Source organism: Thamnophis sirtalis, unplaced genomic scaffold (genome assembly GCF_051295495.1).
Source record: "Thamnophis sirtalis isolate CommonGarterSnake01/CBP01778 unplaced genomic scaffold, rThaSir2_p1.2 scaffold_15, whole genome shotgun sequence".
Classification (NCBI taxonomy): domain Eukaryota; kingdom Metazoa; phylum Chordata; class Lepidosauria; order Squamata; family Natricidae; genus Thamnophis; species Thamnophis sirtalis.
Genome location: NW_028261395.1, coordinates 22,484,418 through 22,507,558, shown reverse-complemented (window position 1 = coordinate 22,507,558; position 23,141 = coordinate 22,484,418). Strand labels below are relative to the sequence as shown.

The window sequence follows — 23,141 nt, the reverse complement described above, 5'->3', positions numbered from 1 at the left end:
CTGAACATGAAGACCGTCTGGCAAAGAGTTGCAAGAAGCAAGCATGAACGAAAGCAGTAGAGAAGGAGGGGATTTCCAAGCTGAGGGTGTTTTCTTTGGAAAGATGCAAGATTATCAACTGATTGAGGAACTCTTTAGCACCTTTCTCACAGTAGGGTTCTCCATCCTCCATGTGGAAGAGGCTGTTTCCAAACGGCTTCCGACAGGCGGCACAGACAAAGCAAGTGGTGTGCCAAGTTTGCCTCAAAGCATGCATCACTTCCTGGAAGAGAAAAGAGAAGTGGTTTTCCAGAAACGTCCTCCTTTTGGGGGGAAAGGAACACGGGGAAGGCCAGCTCTTATCTTATCTTAATTAGGGCATCTTTCGGAAACCTGACGAACTAACTAATTCAGTGATCAATGATTAATTCCGCTCATCCAGGAGAAATAATGTCCAAGCAACTCATGTGGAATTCCTGTAGATCATGGTGGGGTATCACAAGATGTTCTTCAGGTGCAGGGGTGGGATTCAGCTGGTTGGACCGGTTCATGTGAACCAGTAGTTCTGGCAATCAGTTGGCTCTGCCCACTCGCCCCTGCGCTACCTGCGCTAATCTGTCCTATATTTCCTTTGTTTGAAGCCCAGCTGACAGGCGCGGCAGAGCAGATTGCTGTGCCTCAGCTGTTTTACTCATTGGGGCTGCAGAGCAAAGCGCATGCTCAGCGAACCAGTTGTCACACTGGTTGAATCCCACCACTGTTCAGACATGGTGGTGCACCTCAACTTTGTTGCGAAGCGAGACAACTGTTAAGTGAGTTTTGTTCACTTGAGGACCTTTCTTGCCGCACTTATTAAGTGAATTGCTGCTTTTGTTAACTTTGTTGGTCAGAAGGTCACAAAAGGGGACCACATGACCCCGGGATGCTGCAACCAAGATAAATATGAACCAGTTGCCAAGCATTTGAATTTTGATCACATGATCATGGGGATACTGCAATGGTCGTAAATATGAAAAACAGTCATAAGTTACTTTTTTCAGTGCCATTGTCATGCCCCAGCATATAACTTTTATATGCTGTTGTTGCTCTCTAGCCCCATCTAGTGGCCAGAGTGACAAATACCAAGTATATTGTTTGAAGCTGACCCCACCCCTTTACCCATCAGCCTGCATTCTCAAAACAAGTGCACTCTAGGAAGCAAGACTCCATTTCCTTCAGCATTTGGAGAAGGCAGAAGCACAAAAACATTTTCTTTGTCTCTATGGTGCTCCCCGAGGGTCATTCAAATTCTTGCAGCCCATATCTAGTAGCTAGACTCTTCCCCCTAGGCATGATTTGGCCAGGATTCCTCCCAGCTGGCTTGTGGACTTACCCCCATGATCTTGATATGGCATCTGGCACAGGTCGGGGCAAAGAACTGTTCGTAGCAATGCTCACAGTAGACACTGTTTTGTTCTTCCACAAAGCCCACATCAGCCAGAGAAGCCTTGCAATAAGCACAGTAGAATTCCTCAGGATGCCAAGAGCGACCCATGGCTACCAAGAAGGGCCCTCTGTAAGAATGAATCAAACACATTCAAAAATATATTGTTTTTCTATCCCTTGCACAATTGGGTCTGTTCTAACGACTCCTAGGAATTAGCTTAACAAAGCCCAGAAAAACCTCCTTAAAGACTAACCAATTCAAAGCTTATTGAGTTAAATTCCACGATCAAAAGTATAAAATGCCACTTCATTTATACTAATGTGTATAGGGGGAGAGCAGGCAGAGCTGGGAAAGGGGAGTTAAGTGTGTCATCAGCTTAGAGTCATTACGTTCCCACAAACGTCCAAGTCCAATCATTCCTGAATCCCATTCTTATCTGGCGCCAATTTAATGTTGAATTTTAGCTGATTAGATTCTTGTGTATCGGCTTAAATAGTTCTTCTGGGCTGCAACCTAACGGATGGTCCCAATTCTTAGCACCTGACATAGGGGAGAAGCAATTCAGTTTGCATTTGGTTGAAAAGAAAAGTAGAGAGAAGGTCAGCCAAATTGAGCCAGCTGGACACAATAAATTTATCAATCACTAGTGTTTTGAATACAGGGTTTCAGAAGGAGGATTCTAGCACAATCAATTACAACTGTTACTTAACAAATTTTATTTTATTTTTTCAGGGAAAAAAAACCCCTGATACGTAGTGGGAAAAAATAGTGGAGTACAAAAGATAAAGGAAAGGTTCCCCTCACACATACACTATATTGCCAAAAGTAATCGCTCACCTGCCTTTACTCACATACGAACTTACTGTAAGTGACATCCCATTCCTAATCCATAGGGTTCAATATGACGTCGGTCCACCCTTTGCAGCTATAACAGCTTCAACTCTTCTGGGAAGGCTGTCCTCAAGGTTTAGGAGTGTGTTTATGGGAATTTTTGACCATTCTTCCAGAAGCGCATTTGTGAGGTCACGCACTGATGTTGGACGAGTTTACGTGGTCTACCACTTCGTGGCTGAGTTGCTGTCGTTCCCAAACACTTCCACGTTCTTATAATACAGCTGACAGTGGAATATTTAGGAGCGAGGAAATTTCACGACTGGATTTGTTACACAGGTGGCATCCAATCACAGTTTCATGCTGGAATTCACTGAGCTCCTGAGAGCGACCCATTCTTTCACAAATGTTTGTAAAAACAGTCTGCATGCCTAGGTACCTGTGGCCATTTAAGTGATTGGAACACCTGATTCTGATAATTTGGATGGGTGAGCGAATACTTTTGGCAATATAGTGTATGTGCAAGTCACTCCCGACTCTAAGGGGAGGTGCTCCAGAGGTGGGTTCCTGCCGGTTTGGACCGGTTCAGCCAAATAGGTAATAACTCAGCTGGACAAGTGACTGTACCATGCATGCACAAGTGTTTTGGGGCACAAAAACGGTAGTAATGTTGGCAGGAATCCACCCCTGTGGTGCTAATCTCCGTTTCAAAGGCGAAGAGCCAGCGCTGTCCAAAGACATCTCCGTGGTCATGTAGCCGGCATGACTCAATGCCAAAGGCACACGGAACGCTGTTACCTTCCCACCAAAAGTGGTTCCTATTTTTCTACTTGTATGTTTAGATGCTTTTGAACTGCTAGGTTGGCAGAAGCTGGGACAAGTAACGGGAACTCACTCCGTTATGCGGCACTAGGGATTCAAACCGCCAACCTTTCTGACTGAGAAGCTCAGCATCTGAGCCACTGCATCCCTATAGTATAAAAGGAGATAATATCAAATAATTCCTTTATAAAATTAATAAGGTGGAGGCACTGCATAAGAAAGGCCATCTCTGGAAATACCCACTGGGTTTATTTTACACCTATACATAGATATGTTGTCTCTATTTTAGTATAGCTGTCCCCATTTACAATTGTTCCCTTTATACCCATTTACAGATTTCATGCCTTCGGAAACAGGTGTCTAATCCATACATGCTTCTGATGGATTTGCTCCTCTAAAATGTCACAAGAGTCTTGGTTCAGGGAAAAGCACTATCATGAACCATGGTTTCTTGAAAGAGAAAAGATGCCTTTTAAATTAGTGATCGAGGGCTATCGACACACTGATGTGCTGACCTTGAGTTCTTGTGCATAAAAGTTAGATCCAAGCTCCATTAAAGAGGCTGACCATCTATCAGGCTAACCGACTCAGGAGAAATTACACCACGAAGAGGCAAAAGTCCTTCCCAACATATATTTTAACGAGTCATTGATTCCATTAGGACTTAAGCAGACAGCTATCTTTGAATATTTACCAGTCTCAAAGTGTGGAGAAAAAGCAGACACTCCTATAGGGACCTTTATACTTTGTCCAGAATCAAACACGTCTGTTTTGGGCATTGTGTTGCAACTATGCTGCAAAATGTGTGATTGCAGGAAACATGGCTGCATTAAGGAGTATCCAGAGGTGGTATTCAGCCGGTCCGGACTGGTTTGCTCAAACTGATAGTGGAAATCACTGTCCTATTTAGGCACATTTTTTTAGGCTGGGTGCATGTACGGAAGATCCGTGAGAGAGCAAAGCACATGTGTATAAGGCCGGGTGCATGCCCAGCGAACTGGTGATAGCAAAATGTGAAACCCACTGCTGGGATACCCAGAGGTATCATCTGATCTGTTCTGAAACTTCCTTTTGTTTTGGATGCAAACTGTGACATGCTTCTCCAAATGGCACATAGGCAGCCAAGGTACAAGAAGTTCCTGTGATGGTTGGTTCCCAGACTGATGCCTTGATCCAGGAGATGGTTCTGCAGACAGCCAGGAGGTGATGAAAACACCCACCTCCTCCCCATCTCAGGAGGCTGTTAGGAAGAGATTTAGAAAGTATTTTCCTTGATACATATGGGGGTATATTGGTTGCAAACAGGAAATAGTTCATTGGCTGAAATTCTTGGAATTCCACCCATTTCTTCTCAACAAATCTTGCTAAAAGGAATTCTATGAGAAGGGAATCTGGAAGAAAAATCTTGGTTTTAAGTCTCTGTCAAGGGAAAGGAGACGAGACAAGGAAGAGGAGAGGAGAAGAGGAAAAGAAGAGAGGTGAAGAGAGTGGAAGAGAGGAGGGAGAGGAGAGGAGGAAGAGGGAAGGGGAGGGAAGAAGAGAAGAGAGAATAGGATAGGATTAGAGAAGAAGAGGGAATAGGATAGGATAGGATAGGATAGGATAGGATAAGAGAGGATAGGATAGGACAGGATAGGATAGGACAGGATAGGATAAGAGAAGAAGAGAGAATAGGATAGGATAAGAGAATAGAGAATAGGATAGGATAGGATAGGAAAAGAGAATAGAGAATAGGATAGGATAGGACAAAAGCAGAGAGAATAGGATAGGAGAAGAGAAGAGAGGATAGGAGAAAAAAAGAATAGGACAGAATAAGAGAAGAGAGAATAGGATAGGAGAAGAGAGGAGAAGAAAATAAAATAAAAGAGAGGATAGGATAGGAGGAAAGGAGAAGAGAAGAGAGAAGAGAGAAAAGGATAGGAGAAGAAAAACCAGATGCTAACAATTAGGATGGTGTTTAGTCGATCATCAGAATTGAGAAGATGGAGCCACATGTGTTTATATGGTCTAGATTTAATAAGTTTTAACAACTGAATTAACTTTATTTTGATGTCATATAGATTTTTTCATTTTTCCTTACTTTTCTCCCCTTTATTTCAATCGCTATATGATTTCTGTTTCTCCAAACTGGATCCCACCAGCTGTGTTGCATGTCATTAGCCCTACTGGTTAGAAATAAAGGAATTTGTAGGTCAGCATCTTAGGAGCGATCAGATTTGGAAAAAAAAAACGTGTTAGCCATTTTCAGTATCTATGAATTTGGATATGATCTGAATGGAATTTCTGCTTTCCAAGGGCTGAATGGTGAAGATAGACACAACAGGCAAGATTTTCTTTTGGGAAGCTAATGTCAGGTGAAAAAAATATCAGGGTCATAGGTTAAGACGCAGTGCAGAAAGATTTATTGCTCAAGCCTATACGCAAGACAACTAATGGTGCCAATGGAATTCAAGGAAATTGTTATGACCTAAGCTTCCTGAGACAGTAAAAAGCACATGCTTAGTCCCCAAAACCCTCTTTTTATTTCAGCGGCTGTGATTATGTTCATTCACAGCCCATAATGAGCCACAAATAGTTTGTAAAGAGTCTGAAAGAAGTCTGCCAAAGTCTTTTGGGATAAGGCTGATAAGCACCCGCCTTTATCTCCCTTGAAACACTGCCAAAGACCTAACTGGCAATTAGCTTTGCAAGGCCGCACAAGGACAGAGTCAAAACAGAGCTTCAGAATTTAAACTGACCAGAACGAACAAAGTTGCTTCCTGCAAAGGCTCACATGCCTTTGCTCCTCCTTTATGTCTTATGGGAGGGGCCAATCATCTCCAAGTCTTACTCCCAAGTTGTCCCTTTTGCCTTAACTGTCTTTGCCTTCTGGCAGCTCTGCGCATGAGCGCACTTGGAACAGGCCCCCCCTGTTCCTCTGCCTCACTGATGTCCGACTCTGGAGGCTCCGGAGGCAGCACAGAACTCCCAGATGGCCCTGGCCCCCTCTCTGCCTCCAACACAGAGCCCGCATCCGATCCTTCCCCAGACTCCAGGACTGGCCCATGTTTTTCTCCAACCTCCTCACTGTTTGCAGGCCACCAGCAGACTACAACAGAAACTGGACTTGGATCTCTTATGGCAACACAAGGACTCTAAAGTGCTGATGCACTTAATTCCACCCTCCCAGCTCTGCCTGCTTTTCTCCTTCAGATGGCCCACCATCTTTAGTCTCTGGCATAAGTGTAACTAGACTCCACTAGGATTTCTTTCCATGGAAGGATGCAATAGACATACCTGATGATGCTGTTACAATGTCCACAGAGTGGAGTTCGGCTACTGGCGGGGAAGCGTTCTGCTCTTTGGATTGTCCCCCGTGCGATAGCAGGAGCCTGGATGGATGCAGGAATTGGGGGAGGTGCTGCAGAAGATGGAGGCACCGGAGCACCCTTGGGCAGAATGTGCTTTGTGACAGTGGTGGTACTTTTCCCAGGAGCAAACTTTTGGGAGAAGGAGTCATCTGTCACCCAGGGGGGACGACTTGAAGGCTCAGCTTGGCTTGGAATATAGGTATGTGTGGACACCGATGGTGGGGCAGGTGCTGGAGCTGCTGTAAATGAGAAATTTGCATTTAATAATCCTGTTTCTGCAAACCATGATATTTATTTATTTATTTTATTTAGTTTGTCAAACATGTACGGATAACATGTATAAGTAGAAACATGGACATGAACACAGGAAATGGGTACGAATAAATGGGGACAGTCAGACAGGGACAGTAGGCACGATGGTGCGCTTATGCATGACCCCTTACAGACCTCTTAAGAATGGGGTGAGGTCCATAGTAGACAGTCTAAGGTTAAAGTTATGGGGGTTTGAGGATGTAACAAGAGTCAGGTAGAGCATTCCAGACATCGACCATTCTGTTGCTGTAGTTGTATTTTCTACAATTGAGTTTGGAGTGGCTCACCTTGAGTTTGTATTGATTGTTTGCCCGTGTATTATTGCACTTGAAGCTGAAGTCTTCATTAACAGATAGGACGTTGTAGCAGACAATTTTGTGTACTATGCGTAGGTCACACTGTAGGCGACATAGTTCTAAGTTGTCTAAGCCCAAAATTTCAAGTTTGGTGGCATAAGGGATTCTATTGTGAGCAGAGGAGTAGAGGACTCTTCTCATCAAAAAACCTCTGGACTCTCTCAATTGTATTATTATCCAATATACAGTGTGGATTCCAGGCAGACAAGCTGTATTTGAAAATTGGTCTGGCAAAGGTTTTGAATGCCCTAGTTAGCAGTACAATATTATCAGAGAAGAAGCTTTGCAAAATTAGGTTAACAACTCTTAATGCCTTTTTGGCAATGCTGTTTCAGTGAGCTCTGGGGTAGGGATGAGTACTCCAAGAGAGAGTGTCTACATACATCATTTATCAGGATGTTGTCCTTCCTACCAGAGCAGTCTCAGATAATCTTAACATAATGCTTAGTCTGCTTTCAAAATCCGATGCTGCAGCAGACCTCAAATGATGGATAATCCTCTGTCTTTAGAGACAAATAAATTGCAAGAATCTTTATTAAATTGTCTTTTTACTTCTTCAAGCAGGTTATTTATCTCAACTCTGCAGTCCAGGATAAAATAACCATCAACAATTGCATAATATTAGCCAATCCTTTCCTTCCGTGGCTCCCTTCATTGTTGTTGTTGTTCACTTCTAGTTTGCACATCTTTCACTCTATTTTTGCCACTAATTTCCACTAATTTCAGTGTTTAACGTTGCACTTTTGTTTACCCTGAGAGAATGCAGTCCTCAACTTACAACCGTTTGTTTAGTGACTGTTTGAAGCAACAACGGTACCGGTGGTGGGTTACAACCAGTACATCCTGGTACGAGTGTACTGGTGCCTGCTGGAAGATCAGGTATCGTTCCGGTACGGTGTTCCAGAGGGCCCACCCACCTGCCCGTGCTCCTTACCGGTATTTGAGGTTTTCGGGGCTTCCGCGCATGTGCATGGAGCATACGGTGCCTGTACAATGCTCTGCCGAGCAGCTGGAGCATTGCAGAGGCGTCACAGAGCATCGCGGACTGTAAGTACGCCTGCGTGCACTGCATGCGTTCATGTGGTGGATGCTCGGCCCCATTGCACCGTACCGACTGCAATGGGATCCGGAACCCGCCACTGAATGGCACTGAAAAAAAGTGACTTGGGACCAGTTTTCACACTTAAGATCACTGCAGCATCCCTACGGTCATGTGATCCTATTCAGATGCTTGGCCACCAATTCATATTTATGACGGTTGCAGTGTCCCAGGGTTAGGTGATCACCTTTTGTGACCTCCCAACAAGCATAATCAATGGGGAAGCCAGATTCACTCAACAACTGTGGCAAGAAAGGTCATAAATGGGGAAAACCCCACTTAACAAATGTCTCACTTAGCAGCAAAAATGTTGAGCTCAGTTGTGGTCATAAGTGAAGGACTACCTGTATCCAAAAAAGATGCCCTAATGTAATGGGCAAAAGAAATAATTTCAAGGTACGGGGGGGGGGGGGGGAGAACCACAACACAGACAACAGATAATTAGACTCTGGCCTGGAACCAGTAGTGGGATTCATAATTTTTACTATTGGTTCTGTGGGCGTGGCTTGGTGGGCGTGGCATGGGAAGGATACTGTAAAATCCCCATTTCCTCCTGATCAGCTGGGGCTTAGGAGGCAGAGAATAGATGGGGGCGAGGCCAGCCAGAGGTGGTATTTACCGGTTCTCTGAACTACTCATAATTTCTGCTACCGCTTCTCCAGAACTGGTCAGAACTTGCTGAATGCCACCTCTGGCATTCTGTTATTAGCAGGAAGTTGGATATAACATAGCCCGTGAACATGGTGGCTCCATTTGACTGGTGGTTAAGGGGACCAGAGGGTGTTTCCTACCAGTTGGGACTGGTTTGGCCGAGTAGGTAGTAATTGGCCAGACACACGCCCAAACCGGTTCTATCCTCGGCAGCGCCATCTTGATTTTCAGTTCTGCGCATGCTCAGAACAATCTTCATTGCAAAAATGTACTTTTTTTCCTTTTCTAACTTTGTGCACATGCACAGACCTTTTTAGGTACAAATGTGCACGCATGTAGAGCGCGCACCTGGCGTGTGTGCATGCAAAGCGAGGGCGGTCGCACACAAAAAAAATTGCGCACCAAACTGGCAGTAATTCCCACAGCAACCCACACCTGAAGGGCACCCATGTTTTATGAAAGTGTCTAATTTTGTAGGTCCCAGAATTCGGTGGCTTCCTTTCCCCGGTGGCATGAAGTAGAGATTGCATGGCAAATTCAGTACTCAGGAAGCTAAACTTGAAAATCTTCTAAGATGTTTTTCAGGCTTAATTTTCAAGACTTTCATCAGCTTCAAAAGACAGAGAGTTTGCAAATTAATCCTGGACTGCATGTTATAGCTTTCAGTTATAAATTTCGGAACATTGTCTTTTTCTATTCCTCCTTCTGTTCCATGTTTAAAAGAAAGCTTTATTTTAATTTCCTGTTTAGCTTTGTTTCATTCCTTCATACCAGCTCCATTGGTTCATTCCATTCCCACCTTCGCCCAAGGCCTCATTCCTTCATACAAATATATTTTTTTTAAAAAACCTTAAAAATCTATCAACGGAGGCCTTTCTTTGCTCCCAAGCTCCTGATGTCTTTATGATATTAAGTCACTCAAACTTTTGAAGGCAAATATCTTGTCGCTTAATCAGAATGCTGACTTAAATGTTCAAATTACTTTGGTATCATTTTCTTAGCACAAGCAATCGCAACTGTTCTTTAACAAATTTTATTTTATTTTTTTCAGGAAAAAAAACCCTGATACGTAGTGGGAAAAAATAGTGGAGTACAAAAGATAAAGGTAAAGGTTCCCCTCGCACATATGTGCTAAACGCCAAAGGCACATAGAACACTGTTACTTCCCACCAAAGGTGGTTCCTATATTTCTACTTGCATTTTTACATGCTTTTGAACTGCTATGTTGGCAGAAGCTGGGACAAGTAACAGGAGCTCACTCCTTTACACAGCGCTAGGGATTCGAACCACTGAACTGTCGATGCTACCCTAATGAAAGGAATGTACCACACAGATGCCTGTAGACATCTGAATTGCTAGGAGCAGAAGGAACATATTCTCAAGATGCAGAGGTGATCATGCGGGTGAAACCTAGAATGTCATGCCATCTGCTGACAATTTTGGGGAACTGGCACCCTGCGAACAAGGACTATACTTCTGGTTGCTGAAGTTCATCTCTAGCAAAAGGAGGATGTTGAAGTTGTTTTCAGCAACTGCTAAGCAGCGTCCTTACGTCAACAGCGGAATGCAGAATTTTCCTAACTGTGTTTATACATCAAGGCAGCTGGATAGATTAATGAGAAATAAACGAATGCCTGTGGCTATAGTTTTATAAAGCCCTATGATCTTCAGAGGTGAAGAGTCCTTCTGTGGTGGCCAGGAAATGCTGGCAAACAGAATTGTGTGCTTGTCACATTTTCCCTCATTCCAGAGCAGGGTGTTCAGATCTGGCCCGGAGGGCTGCCCTGGAAACAGCGAAAGACCATCCTGTGGTGCCTCTGCCAGGAAAATGGGCTCCCAATGGGTTCCTTTTTTGCCTGCGATGGCCTCCTGCAGCCCTCTGCCAGTTAAAGCAGAGCTTGGTTTGAGGTAGAATTGTATAGGGCAGGGGTTTCAAACTCAAGGCCCAGAGGCCAGATCTGGTGCATGGGGTGCTTAGATCTGGCCCGCAGGGCAACAGCAAAGAACTGGCCCTCAGTACCTCTGCCAGCAAAAATGGAGGGGCCGCAGACAGCCTTTTGGAACTCCGTTTTCGCTGGCAGAGGGTTGCGGGCCACCACAGACGCCCGTAACACGAATGATGTAGAGCAGTGGTTTCCAAACTTGGCAACTTTAAGACTTGTGGACTTCAACTCCCAGAATTCTCCAGCCAGCTCTGCTGTTGAAGTCCACAAGTCTTAAAGTTGCCAAGTTTGGAAACCACTGATGTAGAGCTAGCTATGCCCACCCCAGCCACGCCCACCCCAGCTTCCCAAGGTCAAACACAACCTTGATGCATCCCTCAATGAAATCGAGTTTGACACCCCTGTTCCAGAACAAGGTTGCACCCAATTCCAGAATCTTTTTCTGCTTGGTACCCCAGCTGAATTTCAGTGATAAATCAGGTGGAGGTTGATTTTGGCAGACTGAAGAAAAAGCTAGCATGCTACCACCAGAAAAAATGAGATATGTGTGCCTGACCGGGATGTTAAAAAGATTTTCTAGATGAAGGCAATGGCAAAAATTCCTGCATTGTTCCCATGGAAACTACAAGCACATTCACAAAGTTATCAGAAGTGGATCTTAACTCCAAGGAAACGTTAACTTTATCATATGCATAAAAGTATATCTAAAAATACCCTTTCTGTGGTTTATTCAAAAAACAATGAAAAGATCCACCATCCATTCAACCAGAGGGGGAAAAATTAACTACAGATAGACCCGGATTTACAACTACAATAAGTACTGGAAAATTCATTGCTAAGTAGCCCAGTTGTTAAGTGAGTCACCATATGACCGCACCCAATTTTATGACCCATTTGCAGGGGTGGGCTGCTGGGGTTCGGGCGACCCTCTAGCAAACATTCTCGTGGTTCAATGAAACCCCCAAATCTCATTCCTGGCTGGCCCTGCCCACCCTATCCCTCCCAGGAGTCTCCACATGGCCCGTTCATCATGTCAGGTAAGTGCAGGGCCTGTGCAGAGGCTTGGGGAGGGGGAAAGGGGCCTCCAGAGGACCCTGGGAGAAGCAGTTTCCGCTCTCCTGGAGGCTCACTGAAAGCCTCCGGAGCCTGGGGAGGGTGAAAAATGCTGCCCTGCCCCCGTGGTGCAGGAAGCTGACTAGGCCACACCCACCAGGGCCACGCCCACCCAGCAACCAGGCAGAGAACCCATTGCTGCAATTTTTGAAGCCCGCCTCTGCCCATTTGTCATGGTTCTTAAGTGAGTCTTGTTACTTAGCGAGAGATCACATGATGCTGACTTGCGACTTCCTGATGGCTTTCCAATTGACTTTGCTTGTCAGAAGCTGGCTGGGAAGGCGGCAGATGCTCCGAGCATCATAACTGAGCAATGGTTGCCAATGATTGCATGACAGGGAGATGCTGCAATGGTTGTAAATTCGAAGACTGTTCAGAAGTCACTGTTAAGCAAGTACTACCTGTGCTTGCTTCTCCCTAAAGTTTTTGTTGTTGTTAATGAACATTACTGAATGGAGTCAAGGATACCTTCAAAATCCCCTTACCTGGCTGATAGACCGAGGGCTTTATGCTTGCAGTGGTCACAACTCTTGGTTTCGGAGCAGGCGCTGGGGCTTCACTGTAGCATGCATAAGGAGCTGGTCCATGGGGAGCTGGTCCATGGGTAGCCGGTCCATGAGGAGCTGGTCCATGGGGAGCTGGGCCATAGGGAGCTGGGCCATGGGGAGCTGGGCCATGGGGAGCCGGTCCATGAGGAGCTGGGCCATGGGGAGCTGGGCCATAGGGAGCTGGGCCATGGGGAGCTGGGCCATAGGGAGCTGGGCCATGGGAAGCTGGGGCTGAAGTGTAGCCTTGGCCTCTAAAAACAAAGCAGATCATACATTTGTCAGAAGGCAGAACAAACAGCTGGAGAATGACGGTCCCCTACAAGGTGACAACTCTTCCTTGGAAGCTCCAGAAGAAAGCATGGAGATGCTGCCACCTAGAAGCCTCACACAGTTAATACACACTTTCCATATTTATATCGGAAAGAAGAGAGAAACCTTTAATAAAAGGAGGACTCAAATGCTTAGGGCACTGTTAGCACATACGTAGCATGTACATCCGAAAGCCAGCTCCATGGTTATTTGGTTAAGACGGCGAGATGTTGAAGATACCAGAGAAGACAACCCTGGTGGTTTTATCCTGGCCTTGATTCAAATGGAAAGACATCTGGCACGCATGGGATAGGGTGATATGGTTGATCACCAAGACGAATCTTCTAAAAATGTCCTTCAACAGAACAACCAGTGGAGGCAAAACGTTCTAGATCTATCCCAAAGGTGCTTTTTTGAAGAGGCAACTGGACTTTCTGGTTTTTTTTCTTTGAAGATGTTTTGCTTCTCATCCAAGAAGCTTCTTGGATGAGAAACAAAATGTCTTCAAAGAAAAACCAGAAAGTCCAGTTGCCCCTGGGGAAAAAAAATCACCTTTGGGACAACCATGATCTGGTTGACTGAGAATCTCCATAGACATTCAAGATCTAGCAGCATTTCAAACTGCTCCAGCTTCTTGTTGGAGGGCTGATGTCCCTGCTTTTACCAAGGTTGAAGATGCTAGTGTTTCCCTACTTCTGAGCATAGACTGAGAGTTTGTTTCTCCTACAAAATGTTAGAGGTGTGCTACCTGATATCTTTGGGGAATCATTTTCTCTTTCTTGCAAGGAAAGCTCTAACCATATCATTTTAGGTTATTGCAGATTTAAAATCAGTAAATCCAAGGAAAAGCTGATCCAAAAACTTTTGCATCCTTACAAGAAGTATAAAGTGGAATTATAGGTAGTCCTTGACATGACCACAGCTGAGTCCAAAGTTTTAGTTGCTAAGTGAGACAGTGAGTTTTGTTAAGTGAGTTTTGCCCCATTTTACAACCTTTCTTGCCGCAGTTGTTAAGTGAACCACTGCAGTTGTTAAGTTAGTAACCTGCTGTTAAATGAATCAGCCCTTCAGCAACATCAATTTTACTTATCAGAAGGTTGCAAAAGATGATCACGTGACCCTGGGACATGGCAATCATCATAAATACGGATCTGGATTTTGATTATGTGACCATTGGGCTACTGCAGCGGTTATAAATGTGAAAAATGGTCATAAGTCACTTTTTTCAGTGTCATTTTTTGAGTGGTCATTAAATGAATGGTTGTAAGTAGAGGACTATCTCTACTGATATAAAAGATATCCTTGGACTTTAAATGGGATTCATTTCCTATATGTCTCCGAGTTGCAAACATTTTCTAAAAACAAAAGAAAGGCTAGTGTTTGTCTAAAGTTGTATTATATAGATCCATTATAATGATATCAAAGAGAATCAGATTCTAGCCATAAGTACTACACTAAAGACAGATGAATATATTTATGTATTATTTGTTTCCTGTCTAGCTGCCAGGAAAGGGCCCTTTCATTATGTATGTATGTATGTATGTATGTATGTATGTATAGAGAAATAATAAATTGCTTCACAATATGCTGTTATTGTTGTTAAATATGTTGTTAAACTCAATACTTAATGCTACATGTAATAGCAGCAACTAGAATTGTATATGCTCAAAATTGGAAAAATGGAAATAGTGATAAAGAAAATAGAGGAAGTGGTAATAAAAAATATTAAATTGCGCTGAGATGGATAGGTTGACAATGGAAATTAAAGACAAAGGAGAAACAGAATACTATTTAATTTGGGATGCATGGTATAATTGGTTAGATAGCAGATGCAAAGATTAGAAAATCAACAATGAAAGACGATTAACCAATTAGAAATTAGAAATAAGTATAAATATAATGATAGACAGAAGAATATTTGTTGTAAATAATATTATGGTAAGATGTTATAAAAATGTAAAATGTGGAATAAAATATCTAGAAATAATTATATAGAGATTTTTGTTAGAATTATGGAAATAATAGTTATGAACATGATACTGTATACTAGGAGACATAATAGTATGTATAATGTAAAAATCTGTGGATATAACCAGTATATCGCAGTTGCAAAGCTGAAACTGTGATGTAAAATAAAGAAAACTATATAATAAAAATACTTTAAAAAACACAATATGCTGTTATTCTAGGGGAGGACAATCTAAAGGAAATCTCATTTGATACCAGCCGAATTAATATGAAAGGCAAACACCTTCAATGCAATCTTTGCAAGAAAGGGAACAAGAACTTCGAGGAGCTGAACTAAAGCAGGAAGGGCAGATTAGAATTTTTCACAGTGAAAAAGCTGGGGCTCCTGAAAAAGAGAAAACAAGCATAGTCCTTCATTAATAAAAGATCTGAGCCAAGCTGTAAAAAGAGATCCGTCTAAATTTCCATGGGAGAAAAATGAAAGTTTTGGAAGGAGCTGACGGTGGTTTGCCAGGTCAGCTTGGAAAGACTACATAAGCCAGGCGACGTGTCTGCAGGGCAAGCAAGAATTAAGTTTGGAAACTATTAGTTGTCAGAGAAACGAAGCCGCTGCAGATAAGGAGTGCATTAATGCTGTACTAATGATCAGCTGTCAAATGAAAAGCAAGAAGCTTTGAGTCGGATACCTCTTTTGGGACTGGTAAGAGATGGAAGTCGAAGCTTGATGGTGGAAGCTAAAAAAAAAAGACAGGTTTTTTTTAAATGCAGAAAAATAAAATCAGTGCAATGGAGACATAGCATTCCCAATGAAAAACAAAATTTGTGAAGAGGGGAAGATGCACAGAAGAGCTGAAATCCATTATTTTTATTACACCATGGGACATGTAACATGTGCTCCATAAAACATAGAGTTAGTAAAAGAATTAGAAAGGATCTTGGATGTCATCTAGTTCAACCCCTTGCTCAAGCAGGAGACTATTTCAGACAAGTAATTGTCCAGTCTCTTCTTAAAGACCTCCAGTGATGAAGCACCCACAACTTCTGAAGGCAAGCTGTTCCACTGGTTAATTGTTCTCACTGTTAAGAAGTTTCTCCTTAGTTCTAGGTTGCTTCTCTCCTTGATGAGTTTCCATCCTTTGTTTCTTGTCTTGCCTGCTGGTGCTTCGATAAATAAGTTGGCTCCTTCTTCTTTGTGGCAGCCCTTGAAGTATTGGAAGACTGCTATCATGTCACCCCTGGTCCTTCTTTTCACTAGGCTAGAAATACTCAGTTCCTGCAATGCTTATACCTCCTAATCATCTTTGCTGCTCTTCTCTGAACTCTTTTGTCAACATCTTTTTTTTTTGTATTGGATAACCAAAGCTGGATGCACTATTCCAAGCGGGGTCTTACTAAGGCTTTATAAAGTAGTGCTATTACTTCACGTGACCTTGATTCTATCCATCTGTTAATGCAACCTAGGATTGCATTGGCTTTTTATTTTACTGCTGTCATGCACTGTTGGCTCATGTTTAGATGGTCGCCACTAAAACTCCAAGATCCCTCTCCTAGTCCTTGACTTACAACAATGGGTACCGTCATTTTCATGGCTAAGCAAGATGGTTGTTCAGTGGCTCGCACCTGATTTTACAACCTTTTAAAGCCACTTGCCATGTGACTTTGCTTGTTAGAAACTACTGGGAAGATCAACAAAGGTGATCCCACACTCCCAGGATGCTGCAACTCTTCTAAATATGTGTCACTTGCCAAGCACCCCAAATTTAATCAGGTGACTGTAGGGATGCTGAAACAGTCATAAATGCGAGTAGTCTCACAAGTCTCTTTTTTTCAGTGCCACTGTCATTTCCAACAGTAGCTAAATGAATAGTTGCTAAGAGGAGGACTACCTGTATGTTCTTAAAGGATAGAACAGAATAACAGAATCAGAAGGGACCTTGGAGGTCTTCTAGTCCAGTCTCTGCTTAAGTAGGAAGCCCTACACCACTTCAGACAAATGATTATGCACCATCTTAAAAACTTCCAGCATTGGAGCATTTACAACTTCTGGAGGCAAGTTGTTCCACTGATTAATTGTTCTACGGTAACTGTCAGGAAATTTCTCCTCAGTTCTAAGTTGCTTCTCTCCTTGATTAGTTTCCACCCATTGCTGCTTCTTCTACCCTCAGATGCTTTGGAGAATAGTTTGACTCCTTCTTCTTTGTGGCAACCCCTGAGATACTGCTATCATGTCTCCCCTAGTCCTTCTTTTCATCAAAGTAGTTCCTGCAACTGTTCTTCATATATTTTAGCCTCCAGTCCCCTAATCATCTTGGTTGCTCTTCTCTGCACTCTTTCTAGAGTCTCCACATCTTTTCTACACCGTGGTGACCAAAACTGAATGCAGTATTCCAAGTGTGGCCTTACTAAGGCATTATAAAGTGGTATTAATACTTCGTGTGATCTTGATTCTATCCCTCTGTTTATGCAACCTAGAACTGTGTTGGCTTTTTTGGCAGCTGCTGCACATCACACACTGTTGTCCTAAGAACAGGGTTCTTAGCTCTGGGCTTGCCAAAAACTCTTGAGAGCAACATGTTGAAGCTACAAAATCTGATTAATAAATAATTAAACCACACAGCTTTGTAATCCATAAACATGACGGATGACAGACATAACTACAATTAAGACAATGGCCCTTTGTTGCCTTCCATGATTCAAATTCATTCCTTCATTCATTCAGTCATTCATTCATGACATTTATATAGTCACCCATCTTATAGCCATCTCTGGGTGGGTATAGAAATAAATTGCAGATAAAATACAGGAAAGGAATTATTCCAAATTCTTGTGGCTGTATTGAAGGAGAAGAAGAAGAAGAAGGGATAGAAAAGCTCATTTTAAATTATAATAATAATAATAATAATAATAATAATAATAATAATAATAACAACAACATCATGATTGTAACCATGGCTGAACAGCTGATAAGGAATTAAGAGCTGCAACTTAACCGTTAGATGTAGGATGGATATGAGACAGCAGGAAGTCTCCAGACCAAATCTGTGTTTCCTTGCGATGCTCAAATAGTTTCACAAAACTTTTTATAACTCAAAATATGAGATCAGCTCTGTGCTTGTAGGTTAGAAGGAGAATTCATATTTAAAAATGTTAAAGTCAAACAGCTATTTACAAAGTCATCGACACAACATCAGAAAGAACATAAGAACAACAACATCAAAATTAAAAAATACACAAACAAGGAAAAAAACATAATTTGGAGATAACTTGTATCAATGAAATTATAAACTTTAGGAGAGATGAAAAACGTTAAATATCCCGATACAACATTTTCAGCTGGCATGCATTTGGATAGATAGACCAAAGCACTATAATGGCAGTTTTTCTGTTGAAAAACTTTTTCATTTAGTAAAGGCTAAATGGGGTCCTGGAGTATCCACAATGGAAGAATGGCTGGTGAAGATGACAGAGCTAGCAGAAATAGCAAATTAACCTGTTTGATTAGAGAAAGATTAACAACTACATTTATTAGTGAGTGGAAACACCTTACAGACTTTTTGCTGGAAAAGAAAAACAGAAAATGAACTTGTGAATTATGGTGTTTGAAGATTAGAAAAGATCATTTATGAAACATTGTGACTTTAGACAGCAAAATATAAATGAACAGCAGTTCTTTATGATTTCTCTCCTTTTTTCCTATTTCTGTTTTCTTTTTGCCCTATTTTTTATTCTTTGTTAACATTATTTCCTCTTATGGTTTTTACTTTTTAAAAAAATTCCTTAATAAATAATTGTGTGTGTGTGTGTGTGTAAAACAATACTCTAAGCTACTTTGCTTTTGCATTAAATTTTTGAACTGATGTGGTTTCCCATTCTTTTATAAATAACACTGATTTTTAAAAGCTGCAGCTAACAAGTGAATTAATTTCTCCTGGTGCGCCGTTTTATATCTCCTTGGGAACAATCAACCCACACTAGTATTATTTATGAAGGACTATTGTGCAATCTTTCTAATTTCCCCAAAAGGTTCAATCAAAGGGAGTAGCTTAAATGGCACTGCTCCAGAGATAATATATATCAGTACGAGTACAAACATGGTCTAGACATGGGAGGGCTAAAGTTACCATGTTTGGGAAGCAACGAGCCTGAGAGAAGGCTACCATCAAAATAGATGGTCACCAAGTATAGACCGGGGAATGAGACCTAGATCTAGACCTAACGGAGGGTTGAGTTATGTGAAGCTGCACTAGCTAGCTTTCTTCCTGAACTAGAAGACCGCTGAGGTCCCTTCCAGCCAGAGGTGGGTTTCACATAATTTTACCACTGGTTCACTGCACATCGAAACTGTGAGCACGCACACCCTCCACACATGTGCTTTGCTAGCATGTGTGGCTTGCAAACACACACGTAGCTTAGAAAATGTGGCTAAATAGGATGACATAGGCAGGTGAGCGAACCACTACCGGTTTGCTGAACCGATCTGAACCGGCTGAATACCACCACTCCTTCCAGCACATAGGTGGTATTCAGCACGTTCTGACCAGTTCTCAGAACCGGTAGTGGAAATTTTGAGTAGTTCAGAGAACCGTTCATACTGCCTCTGACTAGCCTCGCCCCCATCTTTTCTCTTCCTCCCAAGTCCCAGCTGATCCGGAGGAAATGGGGATTTTGCAGTATCCTTCCCCTTCAGTTGTGAGTTCCGGATCGTATTGCAACTGGTACGGTTGCAACGGGGCCCAGTGTCCACTACATGAATGCTTGCAGTACATGCATGCATTCTTACCTCTTGCAACACCTTTGCGAGCCTCTGTGACGCTACAGCTGCTTGGTGGAGTGTTGCACAGGTGCCATGTGCTCCGTGCGCGGAAGCGCCGAAGAGCTCAAATACAGGTAAGGAGCTCAGACAGGCAGGCGGGCCCTCCGGAGCACCATACCGGAACGGTACCCGCCTGTACCAGGACGTACCGCCTGCAACCAACCACTGTTCCCCTTCCATGCCCACTAAGCCACACCCACAGAACTGAAATTACAGAAGTATTTTTTTTAATCCTACCACTGTTCCAGCCCTACAATTCTATATTCTTTATGAGTAGGTCTTCTTGGATCTGCCATAAAAGCATATCCAAGTCATGTCATTGTCTCTTTGCTCCTCGCTCCCAGCATGAGGGAGCTTTTAGAGAAAGCTGAATGCTGGGTGAAGCTTACAGAAGAGAGAGTTGGATGTCATCATTGTCTCTTTCAGGAGAAATCACTTCTGATCCTGCTTGAGTGACAATAGGCCATTCCACTCTTGTAATGTGCCAGCAGGGGGGGAAATGTTTTGCACACTTCTAATTCCTAGATAATTTGTTGAACCAACCTCACTCAACGTGTAGTCCTCAATGGAATTGCATCTTCATGGAGGGAAGTATGCAGTGGAGTACCCTAAGGCTCTGTTTTGGGCCCAGTACTCTTCAACATCTTCATCAATGATTTGGATGAGGGAATAAATGGGGAACTCATCAAATTTGCAGATGACACCAAGCTGGCAGGAATAGCCAACACTCCAGAAGATAGGCTTAAGATACAGAAGGATCTTGATAAACTTGAACATTGGGCACTATCTAATAAAATGAAATTCAATGGTGAAGAGAGTAAGGTTCTACATTTAGGCAACAAAAACGAAATACACAGGTACAGTATAGGTGGTACCTTGCTCAACAGTAGTAACTGTGAAAGGGATTTTGGAGTGCTAGTGGACAACCACTTAAATATGAGCCAGCAGTGTGCAGCAGCTGCCAAAAAGCCAACACAGTTCTAGACTGCATAAACAGAGGGATAGAATCAATAGCAATAGCAATAGCAATTAGACTTATATACCGCTTCATAGGGCTTTCAGCTCTCTCTAAGCGGTTTACAGAGTCAGCATATCGCCCCCAACAATCCGGGTCCTCATTTTACCCACCTCGGAAGGATGGAAGGCTGAGTCAACCCTGAGCCGGTGAGATTTGAACAGCCGAACTGCAGAACAGTTGAAGTAGCCTGCAGTGCTGCATTTAACCACTGCGCCACCTCGGCTCAAGATCACGTGAAGTATTAATACCACTTTATAATGCCTTGGTAAGGCCACACTTGGAATATTGAATTCAGTTTTGGTCACCATGATGTAGAAAAGATGTGGAGACTCTAGAAAGAATGCAGAGAAGAGCAACAAAGATGATTAGGGGACTGGAGACTAAAACATGAAGAACGGTTCCAGGAACTGGGTATGTCTAGTTTAATAGAAAGAACAGAAAGAAGGACTAGGGGAGACATGATAGCAGTGTTCCAATATCTCAGAGGTTGCTACAAAGAAGAGGGAATCAAACTATTTTCCAAGGCACCTGAGGGTAGAACAAGAAGCAATGGGTGGAAACTAATCAAGGAGAGAAGCAACTTAGAACTGAGGAGAAATTTCCTGACAGAACAATTAATCAGTGGAACAGCTTGCCTCTAGAAGTTGTGAATGCCCCAACACTGGAAGTCTTTAAGAAGATGTTGGATAGCCATTTGTCTGAAATGGTATAGGGTTTCCTGCCTAGGCAGGGGGTTGGACTAGAAGACCTCCAAGGTCCCTTCCAATTGTGCTATTGTATTAATTGTATTAACCTGATTTTAAAAGCAAACAGACCACCAGAAGTTGTAAATTGCCAAGAAAATATTGGAATGTGCAGAAATGAATAATTAACACTTGCAATTAAAGGAAAGGAAAAATCTGATTATTATAATATATGGGAGTTATTTCATCAATGGTTAGAGAATAAATATGAAAATAAAGAATTATAAAGTTAAGTAAGTTAAGAAGAGAAATGTTACAACAACTGTTATGACACAAAAATTGTACCCTGATGACACACTGTTTAATGAACAATGAAATGTTTATATTAAAAGAAAATTTAAAAAATTCAAAGAAAAAGAAGTTGTAAGTTGGGTAATCAAATTCCAACCTCTAGTCCTTTTCCTGTCGTTCTTAAGATTATGAATAGATACTTTGCATATAACTTAAAAGTTTATGTAGTACCACAAAGTCATTCTTTATTTTAAATTATGTGCATAACTAGTATTTTGATGTGCTCTTTCTGTCTCTGATATGAATATTTGATACTAGGAATCACTATTAATTGCTGAATCCAAGAACTAGAATAACATCACAGATACAATAATAGGCTTATAGCAGTGACTGTGAGAAGGATCCTGGAATCTTAGTAGACAGCCAGCTAAATATGAGCCAGAAGTGGGCAGCGGCAGCCAAAAATCAAGATCAAGTGAGGTACTAATGCTACTCTATAAAGCTCCAGTGAGACCACACCTAGAGTACTGCATCCAGTTTTGGTCACCACACTATAAGAAGATGTCGAGAGTCTAGAAAAAGTGTAGAGAAGAGTAACCAGGATGATGAGGGTATTAAAGGCTAATGCATATGAAGAACAGTTGCAGGAACTGGGCATGGCTAGTCAAGTGAAGAGAAGGACCAGGGGAGACATGATAGCAGTCTTTCAATACTTGAGGGGCTGCCACAGAGAGGAGGGGGTGAAGCTATTTTCCAAGACACCTGAAGGCCAGACAAGGAATAATGGATGGAAACTGAACAAGGAGAGGTTCAGCCTAGAAATAAGGAGGAACTTTCTGACAGTGAAGAACAATCAACCCATGGAATAAAAGTTGCCTTCGGAAATTATGGGAGCTTCATCACTTGAGACTTTCAAGAAGAGATTGGACTGCCATTTGTCAGAAATGGTGTAGGGTCTCCTGCTTGAGCAGGGGGTTGGATTAGATGATCTACAAGGTCCCTTCCAACTCTGTTAATCTGAGAAACTCAAGAGACTTTGAGAAACTTGGAAAGATGAACATGCTACCAACTTTCCTGATTCTCCAAGATTTGGAAAGAGCTGAACCAGGGGCACGTTTTGATATCTCTGAAGTAGATGCCATAAAAAAAAAATCTGACTTCAACTGCAGTATTTTGAAGGTTAGAATTCTATGCGGACTGAGCACCTGTTTTTGATTGCCTCTGAGTTCCTGGGACCCATTCAGCTTTAGATTTTGGGAATGTTTCCAAGCTCATTTTGTGCCAAATGTCTGAATTTAAGACTTTTCAAGTTCTTTGGTCTGACTAACAATTCCTGACTCAAGCTACCACTCTCTCTTCCTCATTTCAAGCAGCACGACTTCTGGTCCAAAGCCAGGTTTTGTAATTAATTTCTGAACATCTCCGAGTGAAAGTCTTGCCATTCTAATTTGAAACCAAGTTGGAACTTGTGACTCATTTTCTGCAGAATATATTCTGGAGGGAAAAAAACATTTTCCCATTGATTAATAAATCTCTAATTGAATAAAGTGCTCTCTCTTCCCACTCCCGGAAAAGTTCTTATTTATTTGGGTGCGTCAAACATGCCTGATAATGAAATTGAAGATGATG

At 42.4% G+C, this 23,141-nt stretch overlaps 1 protein-coding gene across 8 annotated transcripts in view; it reads right to left on the bottom strand.

The window, feature by feature from the left end:
• LDB3 (LIM domain binding 3) overlaps positions 1–23,141 on the bottom strand; it is a 170,787-nt gene that overhangs the window by 5,977 nt on the left and 141,669 nt on the right. For 6 of the 8 annotated variants that reach the window (XM_087701852.1, XM_087701850.1, XM_087701851.1 and 3 more), the window contains 5 exons: positions 15,394–15,441; positions 12,368–12,681; positions 6,335–6,647; positions 1,352–1,532; positions 142–262 (listed from right to left, as the gene is read on the bottom strand). In XM_087701852.1, coding sequence (XP_087557978.1) covers positions 142–262; positions 1,352–1,532; positions 6,335–6,647; positions 12,368–12,681; positions 15,394–15,441 — 977 coding nt within the window. The remainder of the gene's footprint in view (positions 1–141; positions 263–1,351; positions 1,533–6,334; positions 6,648–12,367; positions 12,682–15,393; positions 15,442–23,141) is intronic. The other 2 variants (XM_087701854.1, XM_087701856.1) reach the window with 1 other exon arrangement.